Source organism: Sus scrofa, chromosome 10 (genome assembly GCF_054392235.1).
Source record: "Sus scrofa isolate SSC_HxYL_T2T_F1_AM1 chromosome 10, Sscrofa_HxYL_maternal_Yorkshire_Landrace_v2.0, whole genome shotgun sequence".
NCBI lineage: Eukaryota > Metazoa > Chordata > Mammalia > Artiodactyla > Suidae > Sus > Sus scrofa.
The window spans coordinates 143,931-164,577 of record NC_139392.1 but is presented as its reverse complement, the minus strand read 5'-3'; the positions used below and the strand labels follow the sequence as shown (position 1 = coordinate 164,577).

General features: G+C 37.4%; 1 protein-coding gene across 5 annotated transcripts in view; it reads left to right on the top strand.

The window, feature by feature from the left end:
* CFH (complement factor H) overlaps nt 1-20,647 on the top strand; it is a 127,112-nt gene that overhangs the window by 79,352 nt on the left and 27,113 nt on the right. For all 5 annotated transcript variants that reach the window (XM_084978942.1, XM_021081845.2, XM_021081843.2 and 2 more), the window contains 5 exon segments: nt 1,602-1,790; nt 2,206-2,382; nt 10,142-10,324; nt 12,251-12,427; nt 19,500-19,676. In XM_084978942.1, coding sequence (XP_084835068.1) covers nt 1,602-1,790; nt 2,206-2,382; nt 10,142-10,324; nt 12,251-12,427; nt 19,500-19,676 — 903 coding nt within the window.

The window sequence follows — 20,647 nt, the reverse complement described above, 5'->3', positions numbered from 1 at the left end:
TATAAACGAATCTCAGTGGGTTATTTTACTCTACGGGTACTCTGTGAAACATCATAATGCGGTGGGTAACCATACTTGTTCTGGAATCAGATCATCAAGGCTCGGGTCTCTCCTCTCCAATTTAACGGCGAAGCTCATTGAGGTCTTTGAGATGCTGTTCTCGGAAATGCAAGGCACCAGCTTCCCACCATGGAATTATAGTTCAATACACGTGTCTTAATATACGTGACGTGATGAAATTTGTAAAATCCAAAGGTGAAGAGAAAACAGCCTAAATCTCCAAAAAGGAATCCAAAAGCTAGACTCCTGTTTAAAAGGAATAGACAAAATAAGCATTTCAATCTTAAGAGTAGGGAGGCCTCGAAATTGGGGAAAATCTATCAGTGACAAGAGATACGGAACATAGGCCAAGAATCAGAGAAGGTATCACCCACAAATCTTTGTTAAAAAAAGACGCTAGGGTATGTAAAGATTCAAAGTTTGTGACTCACATAGCAAGTCTGTAAAAACTGCTTGACAGATTTCTCTAATCAAACGAAAAGGGAAATGGATCATTGCTCATTGATTCAGATGCTAATGAATATCTTGGTTGTGTTGTTATTTTGTGTTGCACATGTGTACTTGTGATATAATCATATTTCATGATGAAAAATAAATAATAGTGTGGTATTAAAAGCGTTAAATTATCTCTAATTGATCCAATAAAAAGGACAGTTTTTCCTGAAAAATACCACATATAAGCCTGTTATAAACAACGTAGCCCTTAAGCACTCCTGTGAGTATTCATCATAATGAATGAATACATAATACATTCATCTTATGTATTCAGTACATAAGAATGACAATAAAATATGATCGTATTATACCTCATGTAAAATAGGTATAAGAAATGGTAAAAAAAATCATTCTCCAATTAAAATAAAAATAAGCATTCAACTGTTTCCCTTAATCTTAACCATTTGGATATTAAGAATTACTCATTGTTCATTTCTCCATTTAGATAAAGAAAGGGAAATATACCTTACTGCCTGGTTTGAAGAATAAATAAGAATGTTGATTTTCTGTGCACTATGATCAATGGAAAATTGCTGTGCTATTCTCTATTTATCACACATTTCCAATGCATTAAAAAATAAACTAATCAGTGGTAATCTAAAAAACAACTCTTTCCTTCGTATGTTGCCTTGGTCTGAGAATAAAAACCAGGATTCTGATTTCTGATGAAAATGGAAAGGAAAGAATAAGACATATGAACTGCATGATAAAATCTATACTTTCATCTCGATTAAGATGCTAATTTCGTCAACGGAGACTTATGTACTTAGAAGAATTCATTCATTAAGTCTATGTAGTTTTCTCCCAAGAGAGTCCTCATATCAGTGTTGCATCATATGACCCTCAGAACATAATTTGATCTTCATTAGCAAGGACCTCCTTACATACCTCAGTCATCTGAATTTTCTGTAACTTTTCTTCTCCTAGAAGCCCTGATGCAGTAAGTGTAATTAAACGAATAAGAGTATAATTTACAGATGAAATAATTAATTTCTAAGTGGATTGTATATTAAGGTAAAACCTTATTTGTATTTTATTCTTGCAAGTGAAACCTTGTAGCCGTCCAGTCATAAAACATGGAAGGCTATATTATGACTATAGTGGATACTTTCCAGCAAATGTAGGACAGTATTTTTACTACTACTGTGATCATAATTTTGTGACTCCCTCACGCCGTTCCGGGGACTACCTGACGTGCAAACGGAATGGATGGTCTGCAGAAGTCCCATGCCTCAGTAAGTAAACCTCTTTCATACCATATGTATAAATCTTGCAAAGAGTAGAGAGACAGTACAGAAGTACTGTTAAGTCTTCCATAAAAAAAAATAAGGCCAAGGGATGAGTTCTGTAGCAGAAAAACCCCAATAGGTTTCCCTTTTATGAGAAGCTCATCATAGAAACCATATGAGAAATACGGAGACTTTACAAGAATACTGGCATCATTTATACATATTTTAAATATAAAAACTAAAGATAAATAATATGGAATATTGATTTTTTTAACAAACCTTTGGTAATAGCTTTAGTTTTTCTTAAGACATGTCGTTTTTGGATGTTACTGCATTCTCATGCAGATTCTATAAAGTTAATTTCTTGTACTCATTTACCAAATTTATGTTTTTCGTTTTCTATTATTTTTACGATCCTTAGGACAATGTATTTTTGATTATTTGGAACATGGACACAACTCATATTCAGCAAAAAAATATTTACAGGGTGAAACTGTAAGAGTTCAGTGCTATCCCGGCTACAGTCTCCCAGATAATCAGGACACGCTGCTCTGTACAGAGAATGGCTGGTCTCCTCCTCCCAAGTGCATCCTTGTCAGTGAGTAAAGTGGTCTGAGATCCCTGTATGTTATAATTTTCTAAGACTCAACTATATAATCTGCTGCAAAATGTTTATACTGACTTCTTGTTTTGCCAAAGGGCCTATTTGGTTTTATTTTTTACAAGTATGTGTGAGGGTGTGTCCAAACTTTTTGGTAAGAATATGTCAAAATAAGTGTGCCTAATAACGATAGGCATTAGTCAAGAAGGCAGGACAAGAACCACGAAGAAGAAACCCATAATAAAGAGTGATGTCTTTTTTTACAGCATAGGACTTTTACTGTCTCTCCTGATGCACATGGAGTCTTTGAGAATCATCCATGGATGAGAGTATCTTTGTGGGAGTCTAGGTGCCTAGCGGAGAAATTACAGCACACTGTCAGAGCACAAAGGTTCAAGCTGGGAGGCATCGAAGAGGGTTAGAGGAACAGTTTTGCTTTACTTGTGTCACCTTTCCCTAAAGTGACATGATTCAGTGCCAGGAGAGATGCCTTCAGCACAGGATTTCACCTGGAGGGTCAGAGAAATAGGAGCACGTGGGTGAGAGCCAGCTCCCTCAAGCTGTGCAACCCTGAGGAAAAGGCCCACTCCTCTCCCACGCCATCTGAAACACTGAGGTCGTCTGCATGGCTGAGGGGTGGGGAGAAGCTAGGAGCACAGCATCCAAGTCTAGAGCTCCTCAAGGGACATGGGTCCTACCACTGTGTAGACACCGTCAGGAAGCCCACCCTCTAGCCCTTGCAGACACCTCACTTATAAATCCTGCTCACCCATGGGCACCCTCGACGTGTCCCATTCCCCTGCCCCACAGCCAACTCCCTGTGTGTGTCTCCAAGGCGGCAACGCAGGCCTTCGCAGATGGCTAGTGCGCACACCTAGAAAGCCAGCCTGACTCTGTAGGATTGTGAGAAAGCACACAAATGTGAGCATTTCACATTGTCCCAGGAAAAGCAACCAGGAAGCTGTCAGCACACAGAGTGGCTTTGCTGGTTTGAGAGAAGCGTAGGAGCTTCAAAGTTCTCTCCTAAGAGAGATCAACACGTGGAGCAAGTGTTTCTTTAAAAAGGTCTGAAAAGGCCTCAGAATCCCTATCAATGTGGCAGAATGTATTCCCCTCCCCAAGTCACTCTGTAAAAACCAGAGGAAGTGATTGCTTCTTTAAATGCAAAGACAGCAACAGGAAACTTCAAGGAACACTAAAATCAAAGGAGTGTAGTGAAAACTGAGGGACACAATATTTTCCAGAAACTGGCCACAAATAATGGATATGTATAATTCATCTGGTAAAGAATTCAAAATGGTTAATATAAAGAATTTTAGAAACATACAAGAAAACATGGAAAGACAATTCAAAGAATTCAGATCAACAATAATTAAAATAAAAAGCTTAACAGAGAGATAAAAATAAATAAAAACAACCAAATAGTAATTCTGAAGATAAAGAATACAATTAGTGAAGTGACAACTACAATAAAAAGCATCAATAGCAAACCATCAAACAGAAAATAAAAATCTGTGAAATAGAAGAAAACTCACTTGAAAGTATCCTGTCAGAGTGAAGGTAACTTACAGGGACCAGCAAGAAAGGCGACCAACAAGAGAAACATTATAGAGATTCTGGGAGTCACAGGACAAGAAAGGGAGAAAGGGGCACAAGGTTTGTTTAAAGAAATAATAGCTTAGATCTCCGTAAATCTGGGATGATGCAGACATTAAAAGTCATGCATTTCATAAGTCCCTAAACAAACTCAATCAACAGAGCTTCTACAAGACACATTGTTAAAAACTACCTAAATCTAAAGTCAAAGAGAGAATTTTTTAAAGCAGAGAGAAAAAGCTGCTCACAGAAAAAGGATTCCCCTTACGGATATAAGCAGATTCATAAATCTGCAGAAATAGTGCACACCAGGAAAGAGTGGAATGACGTTTTCAAATTGTTCAAAGGAAAAACTGCCACTGAAGAATTACCAAAGAGTTATTTACCTGGAAAAGCAGTCTTACAGAAATAAAGGAGCGATAAATACTTTCTCAGACAAATAAAAGTTGAAAGAATTTGTTAATACTATATCCATTTTACACGAAATACTAAAAAGAGTTTTTCTAGCTGAAATAAAAAGATGTTAATTAGTAATGTCATATACAACACACACAACGTAAGTAAGTTGTGACATCCAAAACAAAATATGTGGAGAGGAAAGTGAAAGGATAAAGTTTGCATGCAATCAAATTGAATTTATTATCAGCTAAAAATAGACTGTCCCATCTATAAAATATGTTGTGTATGCCTTGTGTTAACCGCAAAAACAAAACCTATTGTAGATACACAAAATATAAAGGAATTAAAGTATACCACCATGGACAATCATGAATGCTCTAAGAAATGGTACAAGAGAAAGAGAAAGGAACAATGTTACTATGTATCAGCCAGAAAACAATGAGATGACATTGGTAAGTCTTTACCTATTAATAATTACATTAAATGTAAATACATTCAATTCCCTAATCAAAAGACAGAGAGAGCTTTATGTATTTTTTCAAAAGAAGAAACAGAAGATCTAACTATACACTACCTACAGATGAAACTAAACTGAGAATCACTTGATTGTTTAGGACACCCAAAGGCTAGAGTGAGTGGAAAGAAATGAAAGAAAGAAAAAAGAAAGGAAGGGTCGAATTCACAGAAACAGAGTAGAATGGTAGTTACAAGGGGCTCGAAGGCGAAGGAAATGGGGAGATGCTGGCCCAAAGATGTAGGCTTTAATATATAAGAAGAGGAATTCTAGGGAACTAATGTACAGCTTGGTGATATAGTTAATAATACTGTATTGTGTGCTCAAAATGTGCTAAGAGAGTAGATATAAACCATTCCAACCACACATACAAAACAGGTAATATGTGGGGTGATGAATGTGATAATTAACCCATTGTGATAAATGAATATGTACATCAAATCAACTCAATGTACAAATTATACACGTAAAATTTTAATTGTTAACTCTACATCAATAAAGCAAGGGGGAAACCTACAACAGATATGGAAAAGGTAAAAAGAAAGCAGAAAATTACAAAGTATTATCACCTATAACAAAGGAAGACAGAGAGGAAGTGGTTGAAAAAGCAATAGCAAAACAAGCTAGGTAACAAAATATCAATAGTAAGTGTTCACCTATCAATGATTACCTTAGATGTAAATGGATTAAACTCACCCATGAAAAGAAATAGAGTACCCGAATGATTAAAAAAAAAGATTCCATCATTTACTGCCTGTAAATGACTCATTTTAGATTGAAAGACACAAACAGAATAAGATGCATGGAAAATGAAATTTCATGCAAATAGAAGCCAAAAGAAAGCAGAAAAAAAAGTTGACTTTTTGTCTTAACTGTATCCTGCAGCAAAGGTAAATATAAAAATAAAAATGTCAACTCAGCATGAACATAGAATAATTGTAAACATAAGCATCCACCATCAGAACTCCTAAAAAAGTAAATCAAATATCCACAGCTCTGATTAGGAGAAATTGAGAGCAATACAATACTAAGAGTAGATTTTGATAACCCATTTTCAATAATGGACAGAATATCCAAACAAATTCGGTAAAGAAAAAGAAGACTTAAACAACACTGTAAACTAAATGAACCTAATAGATACATGTGGAACATAACACTCAACAGAAGAATACGCATTTTTCTCAAGTCCACATGGAATAATCTCTGGAAGGATATGACATGTTTGGTCAAAAAACAAATTTTAGGAGATAGAAATCATGCCGTGTATCTTTTTAAACACATTGGAATGAAACTAGATACCAGAAACAAAGAGAGAGAGAGAGAGAACATCTGCAGATATGCGAAGACGAAACAACAGAGTCTAGAACAGCAATAGCATCAGAGAGGAAATCAATAGGGAATTTTAAGAAATATCCTAAGACAAATAAAGATGACATATGATCTATCAAAACTCATGGCTTACTGCAAAAACAGTGCAAAGAGGGAATTTTTATGATAAACGTCTATATTAAAAGAGAATAAAGGTCTTACATAAACAACCTAAATTTGTATCTTAAAGCACTAGAAAAGGAAAAACAAGCCCAGAGTTAGCAGAAAAGAGGAAATAAATGTTAGAACAGAAGTAAATCAAATACAGAATAATAAAACAAAAGAAAAATCAACAAAGTTAAAAGTTGGATTTTTGAGAAGATAAACAAAATTGGTAAAAGCTTAGCTAAACCGTAAAAAAGAGAGAAAACACTTAAAATTTAAGACTCAAGGATAACCTGACCCCCTTGCTGTACAGTGGGGAAAAAAAAAAGACTCAAATAAGGAAAATTAGAAATGAGAGAGGATACATTACACTGGATGCCTCAAAAATGAAAATAATTACAGGGACAAACGAAAAGCTTAGCTTTGGGCTCAGCTTCCATGAGGGAGTGGGTGATACAGCTCAAGTCAAGCTGCTCCTCTTACTTAATCCAGGAGTCCAGTATATTACATACATGCGTGTATACGGGTTTTTTCCACTCCAGTGCTATGCTAGAGCTTCTCCTGTGAAAACCTGGACTTTCACATCAGCTCTCTCCTCCATGGGTGATCTTCTAAGATAGTGTTTCCAAGGGCTCCTGGACTGTGGCTTAGATAGACTAGAGCTGGTTCATGGGCCACTGCAAGCACCACAGTCAAAACAAAGATCTGTCTGCGTTTTACTTGATGCATGGATGGGCGAGACGCTCCTGAGTCCCTTGGCATGTGGTGTTGAATCCCATACTTCCCTCAAAGACACTGTTGTCTGTGGTTGGACGTTGAATTTCTGCTGTTGGTTGGGGAAACAAAACAATGGATGTCTCGTGCTGCCATGATCCCATGTCTTTTAGAGAGAGTTTAAAGCCTATTTTTTCTAATACAAGTATCTCAACCCCTGCTTTCTTTTGGTTGCCATTTTTGTGGATTATCTTTTTTCATCCCTTTATTTTCTATGTGTGCTCTTCAAGTTAGCTTCTAATAGACAACATATGGGTGGATCTTGGATTTTTACCCCTGTATCCAGTCTATGTCTTTTACTATGGAGTTTAATAATTTACACAACGTATTTTTGATAAGTAATTTTTCCTATTATCATTTCATTATTTTCTGTTTCTGTTGTAGTCCTTCTGTCTCCTCTTTTCTTTCTTGCTTTCTTCCTTTGTGTTTCTTTGGGTTTGTTTGCCTCTTTGGGAAAGGCTGGGGCTACTTAGGCTCAGACATAGGAGCTGCCTGTGATTACTTGCCTGGGATATATGCCAGGTCCAAACCACCTCTGCTTTATTCTTTCATCAAATTTCATGATGTGTGACTGCTGTTTTGAATCTCTGTTGGGGAAATCACCTATCCCCATTTCGTAAGTGCTGGTTTATAGATGCTTATCTTGTTCTTGCCGATTGGAACACATCTCTCTCGTCCATCATTTTTATCGACTCTCTGTTTTGGGGTCTGTGCATTAAACACCCACATCCAGTCTTCAAAGACTGGCCTCAGAACCAGAAGGCCTTCTTCAGTCAGCCTGGCCAGAGATTCTCAAACCTCTATGCTCACCCAAACTGGTGTCTTTGTACTTCTCATCTAACGAAGATCTAGAGTATGCCATCCCATCTGTGTCCTGGGATGAGGTGGAAGCCAACGGGCTTGAGCAGTAGCCACAAAAGTTGGTGAAGCTGGAGTTTATCACCTCACTCACCCTGCACTGAGCTGGAAAGAGGAGCTGTGGCAAATGCCTGGGCACGCCTTCAAATTGTATTCTCTTTCAAACCACGGCATTGTTCGCTGTATTCCCTAAGAACCTAACGAATTCTGGGCTTTGTCATCTCTCAGACACAGGTTAGTTAGAAGCTAATTCCTAAGGCAGCAGCTGGAAAAGTTGAGGGTCTAGATGTGCAGTCTAACTCCTTCCAGGAGCTTTATCCCCTGCTTGCTCTGAGCTACGCTGAGAGATGATCTATGAGAAGTGCTAGCACAGACATTTGTAACTGCCTCTTGTCCTCAGTAGTCCCAGAGACCAGAAAATGCTGGGACCTTTCATCACTTGGAATGTAGCATCCCACTTTCTCCTGGGCCATTAGGTTTCGGCGGGGAAATCTGCTTAGGGCCATATGAGGGCTCCTCTGTAAGTTTCAAGGTGTTTTCCTCGTGCTGCTTTAAGACCTCTCTTTCTGTCTTTGATCCTTGGCCCTTTATTATAACATGCGTTGTAGAAGATCTACTCATGATGATTTTGTTTGATCTAAAACTTCATGACAGTAACAAGTAATCTGCATTTGTCTGTGTGTTTACCACCACCAATGAGTTTGCAAGCTATTATGTACGTTTGTTCCATATTCCATTTCCAAAGCAGCAGCGGATAAAGTTGAGGGTCTAGATGAGCAGTCTGACTCCTTCCAGGGAGAAATGGAGCTGGGCTTGATCGCCTGCTCACTCTGCACCAAGCAGGGGGTGACCTATAAGAAGTGCTGGCACACCCATTTGCAACTTCAACTGTGTCCTCAGTAGTCCCCAGGAGATGGTGCAAATGCTATCCTCCAGCCCCCAGAGACAAGTGAGTTGGAAGCTACAACCTGGATTAGCAGTTGGAAAATTGGAGCCCTAGATTGTGGGTCAAACCCTTTGCTCTGCTAGGAGCAAATTGTTTCCCTCCAGATGTCTCCTGCTGGGCTGGGGTGCGGTTTATTGTGGCCGTGTCTCGGATTTTCCTACCAGTTAGGGTTTTGGCATGTCCTCACTTTCTGGTATGCAAGAGCCCCTCCGTGTTTGTATTTTGAGTGATGGGGACTGTGTCTGTGGGGAAAGGGAGAGGTCAAGGCACCTAGTCCACTGTGTTACTAGTGTCACTCGGAGTCTTCCAAACGAGTGTTTATGTTGGGTTGTTTGACTTTTTTCTTTATAATTTTTAAAGTGAAGACAATTATTGATTATTCAATCTTTATTCTTTTCTAGTATTGCTATTTATTGTTAAAACATCCCTCTCACCACACTATAGTGTCATCTCACTAAATTTTATTTAGCATGTTTTTATTTTCATTACAAAATAGCCAATTTTTCTCTGTTGATTTTTTTATCCCCAAGTTATTTAATAAATGAAGCTGAGTTCTGTGAAGAGACCTAGTAAGTGACAGCAGTTTACGTCTATGTTTCAGATTTAGTTGTACATGATTTGAGGACTCATCCTTTTGTCCTTAGCAGACGAATGCCTGTGTTGATCTTTATCATTTTCGTTGAACTCCGTGTACCGATAGGGCTTTGAGCACCCAATTAGGATGACAGACATTTCGAATTCTCAAGTTGAAGCCTGTAGCAACTGTGGAGGAAGAGTCTCTGGGCTCCTCACCTGGTCTGAGATGCTCCAGTTTGTTAACTGCGTTCTGGGTTGCTCTAGAGATCCAGACCAGGCACTCTTCCGGCAACTCCCAGGAAAGGAAACCCATTGCTAATGGAGCTCTACAATTCTAGTAGAATTCCAGATCCATCCGACAAACAGATTTATAATAATTTCATAGAATGTATTCTGAGTATTTTAAATCTTGGCTTGTTCCAAACAAAATTTTAAGAAAGCATCTTGATTTAATATCTCTGGAAATTCATAGTTTATTTGCTCGACACAAGGACTTGGATGTCTTGGATCTTTTCAGATTTTCACTTCTAAATAACTTCCCATTTGTTAAATTATTTGAGCCTTTATACAGATGTTTATCAAATATATGTTTATCCTTTCCTCTGCTTTCTCCCTTTTAGAAACATGTGCAAAATCAGATATAGAAATTGAGAATGGATTTTTTTCTGAAAATATATTTACATATCCCTTAAATAAACAAACACAATATAAGTGTAAACCAGGATATGTAACAGCAGATGGCGCAACTTCAGGATTAATCACATGTCTGCAAAGTGGATGGTCAGCTCGACCTGTGTGCATTAGTAAGTAATTGATTATTTTAGTATTCATTACCCTGATGATCACTGTACAGAGTTTACCTTAAACTTTTTTTTTTGCGGGGACGGGGGGCTGGGGTTGTGGGGCAGTGAGGTGTTGATGCAGTCACTTGGCTGAGTTTGAAAACATAAATTACAAAATACTGAGAAAACGTATATTATTTTTTGCCTTTTACGACTAATTACTAGTCGGATAGAATATCATTGCACCCTCAGTTCAAGGATTTCTCACTTTAAAACATCCTGTGATTTAAAAACTAATTTAGTTAAGGACGCTTGCCTGTTTTCTGGTGTAAACTCATTTATTTTTAGCTGAAGCCTTTTGCCACTTGTACCTGTTTTTAGTTTAGGAGATTTTGTTAGAGTCTTCCTCCTAAAGATAAAATTTATATTTTTAAGTGACAATATGTGTTTGTGGTACATAATTTTCAAAGAGTATAATCTCTATGATTTATATGTTGAAACTGTAGAGTAGGTCCTCTTGTGAAAAGTCCTCCTAGAAAATCTTCATAAACATCTAGTTAGTGGGGACAGAGGAACTGCAATGGGGCCAGATGCTGCTGTGCTAAAACGTTTTCCTATGCGCCTCACAGATGCTATGATGATTTTCTAAGATCAGTTCGCTGAGCTGATCTTTTTCTTCCCAAACCACAGGGTGATATTTTTGAAATGATATGTCTAAAATAACTATTTCTATGGTTCTCATTTTCTTTTCTTTTTTTTTTTTTTTTCCTGTCTACCCTTACTATGGGCACAAGACGAGAAAATAACAGTGGCCCATATCAAACTCATTTTCTGCTAATGTGTGACCAGTTTTCTGTTCCAGCACTCTTTGTATGGAACAGAAAACTCTCTATTATTATTATTATTATTATTATTATTATTATTTTGGTCTTTTTGCCTTTTCTAGGGCCGCTTCTGCGGCATATGGAGGTTCCCAGGCTAGGGGTCAAATCTGAGCTGTAGCCGCTGGCCTACGTCAGAGCCACAGCAACGCGGAATCCGAGCCACCTCTGCGATCTATCCCACAGCTCATGGCAACACCGGATCCATAACCCACTGAGCAAGGCCAGGGATCGAACCCACAACCTCATGGTTTCTAGTCGGATTCGTTAACCACTGCACCATGACAGGAACTCCCTCTATTATTATTTTTTAATAGTGTAGTTTTGCTTTACTTTTAAAAAGTTTTAAGCTATCTGGATACATGGCATGTTATGAAATTTTACATAAATTATTTAAACTTTATTAACATCACTTTATTGTAGTTTCAGCGAAAACTGAGACTATTCTTTAACATTTTACTTTCTTATAACTAATTACAAATGATGGAACTATCTCTGCATACAACCTTGATAAGTATAAAAGAATACACAGCTATTAGAAATATATTTTGGAAAGCAAAATCAGCATATGCACTTTAAAAATTAGTGTGTTTTAAAGTAGAGTTTTGTACAATGTTTAAAAGTTTATATCCCTTGTTGAAAATTAGTCTTTTTATTCAATTAATCCCTTTTCCTCTGGCATACATGTCACAACTGCTAGTAAATTTTGCCTATTAATTCAGAAAATGCTATTCTACTTTGCTAAAAATAGTATAATACATCTGTAATAGCCTGTTTTATTACTAGCATGGGATAAATGCAAAAGTAAAATTAATTAGAGGAAAACGTTTGGAAAAGAAATTTTTCGAGAGATTAAGTATGGAGAAAAATGTGTAGAAACCTATTTTGTTTAGTAACTATTTCAGGACAGTGATCTATCACTGGTATTCTTAGCTTATTTTTATATTATACTTAATTTATTAGGACATACTAACTGATAAAGCTCCTTCTCCCCTGGCCTGCAACTTAATCAGATTGTCCACTAAATAATTTTAGAAATCAAATGTGTGATTCCACTACCCCTTAGAGTCCTGCGATGCGCCAGTACCTGAGAATGCCAGAATCAAGAGTGATGGCACGTGGTTTAAGCTCAATGACACAGTGGACTATGAATGCCAGCAAGGGTTTGAGAGCCGAAATGGAGACACTGCAGGATCCATTGTGTGTGGTGAAGACGGATGGTCTGATAAGCCTGCTTGTTACGGTAAGGACTGTTTTTTCAGATGTTCGTTTTTTCAAGGTGAACAAAATTAGCAATAATAGTCAAAATGTTTCATTTTTACCAGATTTGACTGATCTCGAGTGCTTTTTAAGGAACAATGGTTAAAATCAAGATGCTTCCTTCTTATTTAATGTAAACTGGCAGGAGGGGAAGTTTTGAAGTCCAAAGACGAACTCATTACCCAAATTAGAGTGTCTTACAATCTCTGCAGCTAGTTTGCTCCTGAGTTTCTGCTTTACCGCTCCTACCTGGAGTGTTAACTTCAACAGGTCCTGAGAGGAGCTCTTTATTTTCTGACTTTGACAAGTTCTAAGGACTGTGACATGGACCCCTTTTATGTTTCCAACCAGTGGTCTCTTTTCCAGGGTCAGAAACAGGACTTCCGTCTGTGGGAAACTGCGTGATGTCGAGTGTTGCAAGGCAAGGGACCAGTATGTGCCCACATCTGACAACAGAACAGTTTTGGGGAAAGAGTGAAGCGAAGGGTTCCACTGAAGATGTTATGGCCTGAGGCTGGATAGGAGGCAAAGAAGAGATTATAGAGGTTATTTCAGGGCATGTTAACAGCTGGATTAATTTTATGACTGAGGAAAGGTCTTAAGGAATTTTAAGGAAAGGAGATATCATTTTATTTGGATTTTTGGAAGTTTTTTTCCTGTATGTGTGCTTGTGGTGGCAAGAGAAGAAATGAGAGTCTATGTAAAGTGATGAAGACTGGGAATAGGATGGGTGGAGGCTGAAGAGGGCAGAGGATAGATTCAAGGTGTGTTTGGTGGCAGAAGACACAAGCAGTCTTCCTAAGTGTTGGGTGTCAAAAAGAGCAATGGCCAAGGGACTCGCGTGTTTGTTTTCCACTTTTTTGTGAGGAAGCAGGCAAATGGAAATGACTGTGTGAGGCGATACCGGCAGGAGAGAGAACAATTTGAGAAGAACATCACAACTTTTGACTTGGAAATATTATAGTTGGGCTGCCCATGGACCATAAAAATTGAATATGGTAACTACAGAGTTGAATATATGTGTGTAGCCAGGAGGTACACATGTGAGATTATCATTTTATAAAAGATGACATCAAATTGGAAAAGAATGTAGAATGAAAAGAGAAGAGAGTTCACGACTGAACTGAAGCATTCCAACATCTAGGTGTCACACAGAAAAAGAATAGATGGCAATGCGGATAGAAAAAAGGAAGACTCAGAGAATTTAGGGGGAAACGTCAGAATGAATGTTACCTAGATGTGGACAGAAAAAAATGATTAAAGGAAAAAGAAGTATAGTAGGTCGACTAGTGGCGACTCCTATGGAGTCGGCCCGGATAGGTTCTACATCCAATTCTAAGCATGTATCTGAGGGTAACAACCAAGCCCATTTAAAGCTTTGTTTACTCTTCCTTACGTAAAGTGGATTTGTATTTACAAATGTTCCAATATGTCAAATGATTTTGGTTGTCAGACTAAATTATTCATGGAAAGCTCTTGCCACAGTGCCTGCCGTACAATTAATTCAAGGAAATTGTAATCTGCTTACATTACTAGAATAGTTACAGTGGTGAATATTTCAAATTAATTCCAGTTAGAAGACTGTAAAAATGTGGATTTGGCTACATGGAGGCCAACAGTAACTGTAACAGAGTTTTGGGTAGAGAAGACAGGGGAAAACCTACATAGAACCTACTGCAGAAATGATTAGCAAGAAACTTAATACAGCAAGTGGACAATCTCTCAAAAGATTTGATTATGGCAGAGAATGGGAGATTCAGAATATTGCTGAGGAATTATGCACTGAGGGAGGATTTTTTTATATATATGGAAGGTATCAGGGTGCACTGAATTCTGATGAGGTTGTACTGGAGAGGGAAGCAGGCAGAGACTGAACACATGAGGTTCCCTGCAAAGGTAGAGGTAAAGGATCCATTGCTCCTGAGAAAGTACTGGGCTTTGGTGGCAATGGGTCTACTTCCAACTTTCTATCAAGAGGAAGGAAGGAAAATGGATGTATAAATCTAATGTTGCCAAGAAGCCGGCAATGATGGCTTCTATTTTCTTTTGATGTAGGAGACAAAGTCATGTGAGATTGAGTGGTGCATGGAGGAAGGAGGAGAAGGAACACTAGGCAAAGTAAAAAGATTTAAAATAGAGACTTTGGACAGACACACTGAGTAAGTTTATCATAGCAGTGAGACAGGCTTTTTAACAGGGTCGAGGGACAGCTAATTTCATTTTTCAGGCTGCCAGCAGTTACTAAAATGTGCTAGAGGTAGGCTACAAGAAAATGGGGAAAGATACAAACAGAGGGTCTGCCTTTCAAGAAGAGCTTTCATTCCAGTAGGGGGAAAAATAATGAATTAAGCTAAATAATGGACCCCAAAGCTAAAAATATTCTGGTATATTTTTATGTAATTGTTTTCAAGGAAACGAAATAATCCAAACACTTTAAAAATAGGAGGGGACTGACTGAGGCTCTAGTTTCTATAGGAATGCAGCAATGTAAAGAATTCGCACAGAGGAAGGGGTCTGTGCAACACCAAAGAACTTGACATATTTTAAGAATTCAAAGAATGCAGAGTCTGGAGTCTAAAATGATAGGGGAAGAGAGATGTAAGATGATCTTGAACATGTAGTCAACGGATGGATTATAAACAGTTTGGGTTTTATTCTAAGTAAAGGGGAGACTTTGAAGATGATCACAGATATCCTAAGTCATTATATTCATATAAATACAGCACTTGGATAAAGCCAACAGCCAGGAGCTTTTTGTTGTTGTTGTTGTTGATATTAAGGCAATATATTACACAGTGTGATGATGAAAATATTTTATATATTATAAGCACAAAATATATTACTAAAGATATATCCAAATGAATGAATTGGTATGTACAAGATTGGAATACAATTTTAGAAAGGAATCTCAGTCGTTCTCATCAAGAGTGACCTACCCCGAAAATAAGAAACCATAAACCAAAACAGTAAGTGTAATAGACATATATAAAAAAGAAAAAGCAACCCAAACACAACACCAAAGATAGTTAGCAAGTTGCAAGAGAAGACAGCAAAAGAAGGGAAGGAAAAGAATAAAAGACTGAAAGTAACAACTCAAAGCAGTTAACAAAATGGCAATAAATACATACTTATCCATAATTACACTAAATGTAAATGGATTAAATGCTCCAACCAAAAGTCACGGACTGGCTGAGTGGATACAAAAACAAGACCCATATATATATGCTGTTTACACAAGACTCACTTCATAGCCAAGGATACATACAGACTAAAAGTGAGAGGATGGAGGAAGATACTACATGCAAAGAGACATCGAAGGAAAGCAGGAATAGCAATACTATATCAGACAAAATAGACTTTAAAATAAAGAAAATCACAAGAGACAAAGGACACTACTTAATAATTAAAGGATCAATCCAAGAAGACTTAACAATTATAAACATATGTGCACCTAACATAGGAACACCTCAATATAGAAGACAACTGCTGTCAGCCATAAATGGAAAAATCAACAGCAACACAATAATAGTGGGGGACTTTAACTCCCCACTTACATCAAGAGACAAATCATCCAGACAGAGAATCAACAAGGAGACACCAGCCTTAAACTATACCCTAGACCAGATAGATTTAACTGATATTTATAGAACATTCCATCTCAAAGCAGAAAAATATACATTCTTCTCAAGTGCACATGGAACATTCTCCAGGATAGATCATATCTTGAGCCACAGATCAAGCCTCGGTAAATTTTAAAAAGTTGAAATTATCCCATGCATTTTCTCCAAACACAATACTATGAGACTATAAGTCAACTACAAGAAAAAAAAACAGCAAAAAATACAAACTCCTGGAAGCTAAACAATACGCCACTGAACAACCAGTAGATCATTAAAGAAATCAGAGGAAATCAAAAGATGCTTAGAGACAAATGACACCAGAGATACCACAACCCAAAACCTATGGGACACAGCAAAAACAGTTCTGAGAGGAAAGTTTATAGCAATAGAGTCTTACCTCAAGAAAGAAGAAAAAGCTCAAATAAACAACCTAACCTCACACCTAAAACAATTAGAGAAGGAAGAAGAAAGCCCAAAATTAGCAGAAGGAAAGAAATCATAAAGATCAGAGCAGAAATAAATGAAATAGACACACACACAAAAAAAAGATCAATGAAAGCAAAAGTTGGTTCTTTGGAAAAATCAACAAAATTGATAAATCTTTAGCCAGACTTATCAAGAAAAAAAGGGAGAGGGCTCAAATCAATAAAATTAGATATGGAGAAAAAGGAGAGATTACAACTGGCTCCACATAAATAAAAAGGGTCATAAGATACTACTATAAGCAACTATACGCCAGTAAAATGGATAACCTAGAAGAAATAGATGGATTCTTACAATGGTACAACCTACCAAGACTGAAACAGGAAGAAATTGAAAATATGAATAGATTAATCACAAGTACCAAAGTCAAATATGTGAATAAAAACCTTCCAAAAATCAAAAGTCCAGGACCTGATGACCTCACAGGTGAATTCTATCAAACATTCAGAGAAGAGTTAACACCTATGCCTCTGAAACTCTTTCAAAAAATTGCAGAGGAAGGGATACTCCCAAACTCATTCTATGAGGCCACCATCACCCTGATAGCAAAACCAGACAAAGATACCACAAAAAAAAGAAAACTACAGGCCAATTTCACTGATGAACACCGATGCAAAAATCCTCAACAAAATACTAGCAAACTGCATCCAACAATATATTAAAAGGACTGTACATCATGATCCAGTGGGATTTATCCCAGGGATGCAAGGGTTCTTCAATATCCGCAAATCCATCAGTGTGATACACCACATTAACAAACTGAAGAATAAAAACCATAAGATCCCCTCAATAGATGCCGAAAAAGCCTTTGACAAAATCCAACACCCATTTCTGATAAAAACCCTTCAGAAAGTGGGCACAACAGGAACCTACCTCAACATGATAAAGGCCATATATGACAACCCCACAGCGAACATCATTCTCAATGGTGAAAAGCTGAAGGAATTCCCCCTGAGATCAGGAAGAAGACAAGGATGTCTGCTCTCACCACTACTCTTCAACATAGTTTTGGAAGTCCTAGCCATGGCAATCAGAGAAGTAAAAGAAATAAAAGGAATCAAATTGGAAAGGAAGAAGTAAAAACTATCACTATTTGCAGATGACATGACACTATACCTGGGAAACCTTAAAGACAGCACCAGAAAACTGTTTGAGCTCATCCATGAATTTGGTAAAGTCACAGGATACAAAATTAATACACAGAAACCAATTGCATTTCTGTACACTAACAATGAAAGAACAGAAATAGAAATCAGAGAAACTATCCCATTTACAATTGCATCGAAAAGAATAAAATACCAGAGTTCCCATCACGGCGCAGCAGAAATGAATCCAACTAGGAACCATGAGGTTGAGGATTCGATCCCTGGCCTCGCTCAGTGGGTTAAGGATCCAGCGTTGCTGTGAGCTGTGGTGTAGGTCACAGACACAGTTCGGATCCCGTGCTTCTGTAGCTGTGGTGCAGGCTGGCAGCTGCAGCTCCGATTGGACCCCTAGCCTGGGAACCTCCGCGTGCCATGGGTGCAGCCCTAAAAAGACAAAAAGTCAAAAGAAAAAAAAAAATGGAACAGATGATCCTATCTAAAAAAACAGAAGCAGATCATGGCCAAGGAGAACAGACTTGGGATTCCCAGGGGGGGAAGGGGATGGATGGGTATTTTGGGTGTTTTGTGGATGCAAACTGTTATATTTGGAATTGGATGGGCAATAGAGCCCTACTGTACAGCACAGGGAAATGCATGTGATTGGGTCACTTTGCTATATATACAGCAGAACTTGAAACATTGTAAATCAACTAACTTTAATAAAAATTAAAAAAATTTTTAAATTCAGGAAAGTTTTTTTAAAAAGAGTGACCTACCCAACTAAGCTAAAACTCAATATTAAAACAATAACAAAAGCAAATTTATTTAATTATTTTGTGGCATTAATTTTTAACAAATTAACTTTTATCTATTTTATGATTATGTATTAATACTTAACTTTTAGATAGTATGAGTTTTATTTTTACTGTGATTCTAATTTTTCAATTCCATTTTCAATTTCAGAAATTAATTAGATAGATTTCAAATAAGAAAAATATAATTTTTTTTTTTTTTGTCTTTTGTCTTTTGTTATTTGTTGTTGTTGTTGTTGTTGCTATTTCTTGGGCCGCTCCCACGGCATATGGAGGTTCCCAGGCTAGGGGTCGAATCGGAGCTGTAGCCACCGGCCTACGCCAGAGCCACAGCAACGCGGGATCCGAGCCGCGTCTGCAACCTACACCACAGCTCACGGCAAGGCCGGATCGTTAACCCACTGAGCAAGGACAGGGACCGAACCTGCAACCTCATGGTTCCTAGTCAGATTCGTTAACCACTGCGCCACGACAGGAACTCCAGAAAAATATAATTTTTGATAATATGTAACTATCACAAATTTCACCCATTTTTAAGGATAATTTGACACATTCCTAATTTTAATCAGAATAAAAATACATTAATAGTTGCTGTAAATTATATTTATAATAAGAGTAAATAGGTATAAACTAAATAGATACTCAAGACTCCTAAAATATGCCTATGTTGTCTTGAAAATGTTTGATCATTTTGTTAATGTTTCAATTTGATCATGCTTCAGTTTGATTTCTTCACTTGAAAAATTAAGCAATTTTTAATGTTTCTGTAAGGGGGACTACTTGTATGTTTTGAGAATACAAAAAAATGTTAACATTACATTTTATAAATGTCTGTAATAAAAATCAGATCTGCTATAAACAAGTTGACTTTACCAATAAATGATCAGGACATGTATATTGCAGTTTAATATGGATGTTTCTCAGAAAGTCCCTTGTGAATGTAGAGGCCCCTTTGTATATGCAGTACCCAGCACCTCATTTTTACTGGACACATATAAAATTTACTTTGGCCCTGATTAATTACATACTCACTCAGTTATTTGACCTTTTTATAGAAAGAGAATGTATTACTCCTGGAATAAAAAGCTATTTAGATGCTGAACCCAAACATAACAAATTCAAAGTTGGAGGCGTGTTGAAATTCCACTGCAGAGAAAGACGTGTGATGCTTGGAGCAGATTCAGTTCAATGCTACCACTTTGGATGGTCCCCTAATCTTCCAACATGTAAAGGTAAATATTTATCATACAGTTGCTGGAACAAGAGTTAGAATTTTGGATATCAACCATTTTTCCCCCTCTCTTAATTTTCTGTCCACTTCCAATGCATCTGTTATCTAATACATTAAGCCAGAGATATACCCAAGAACGTGTGTTAGGTAGTAGTTACTTTAGATTCCTTTATTTTAAAAAATAAGCTCCAGGGAGTTCCCATAGTGGCTCAGCAGAAATGTTACTGACTAGTATACATGAGAATGCAAGTTCGATCCCTGGCTTTGCTCAGTGGGTTAAGGATCCGTGTTGCTGTGAGCTGTGGTGTAGGTCACAGACGCAGCTTGGATCTGACATTGCTGTGGCTGTCGTTAGGCCATTGGCTACAGCTCCGATTCAACCCCTAGCTGATAAACTCCATATGCCATGAGGGCACCCCTAAAAAGACAGTCCATCGATCAATTGATCAATAATATAAATTTAAAAAAATAAAAAACAAGAAACTAAGCTCTAGTTGCTCATGAAATGTATACTGGAAGCATCCATAGATACATATGAGGAGCCCGATACAGAGAGGCTTCTTTTGTTAGTTTTCCTTTTGCTCTTAATTCTTCCATGAATATTGGACATTTTATATAACATGGGCCTTACCTCAAGTTTCATCAAGTACATCTCAACAATTTTCAAGCTACTTACAGTCATTTCAGTCACGTGTGGATTAACCAAAGTAAACATTTGTTGATCAAATGCTTGTCTCAAATGATAGTATTTTTTCAAAAAGATTTGATGCAACGTTTTCATAGAATAAGAATATTGCTATAATTTACACACCCATATTGATTAATTGGTTTGCCTACATATTAAGAGTATCTACATGATTGAACATGTTTTCTGAGCTTACATAGACTTCCAGTATGCTAGCTCAGGATAGGTAATAGAACTATGAAACCTGAGTCTGGTGTAAACACCATTCTTTTTTCACTGTTTAAGAA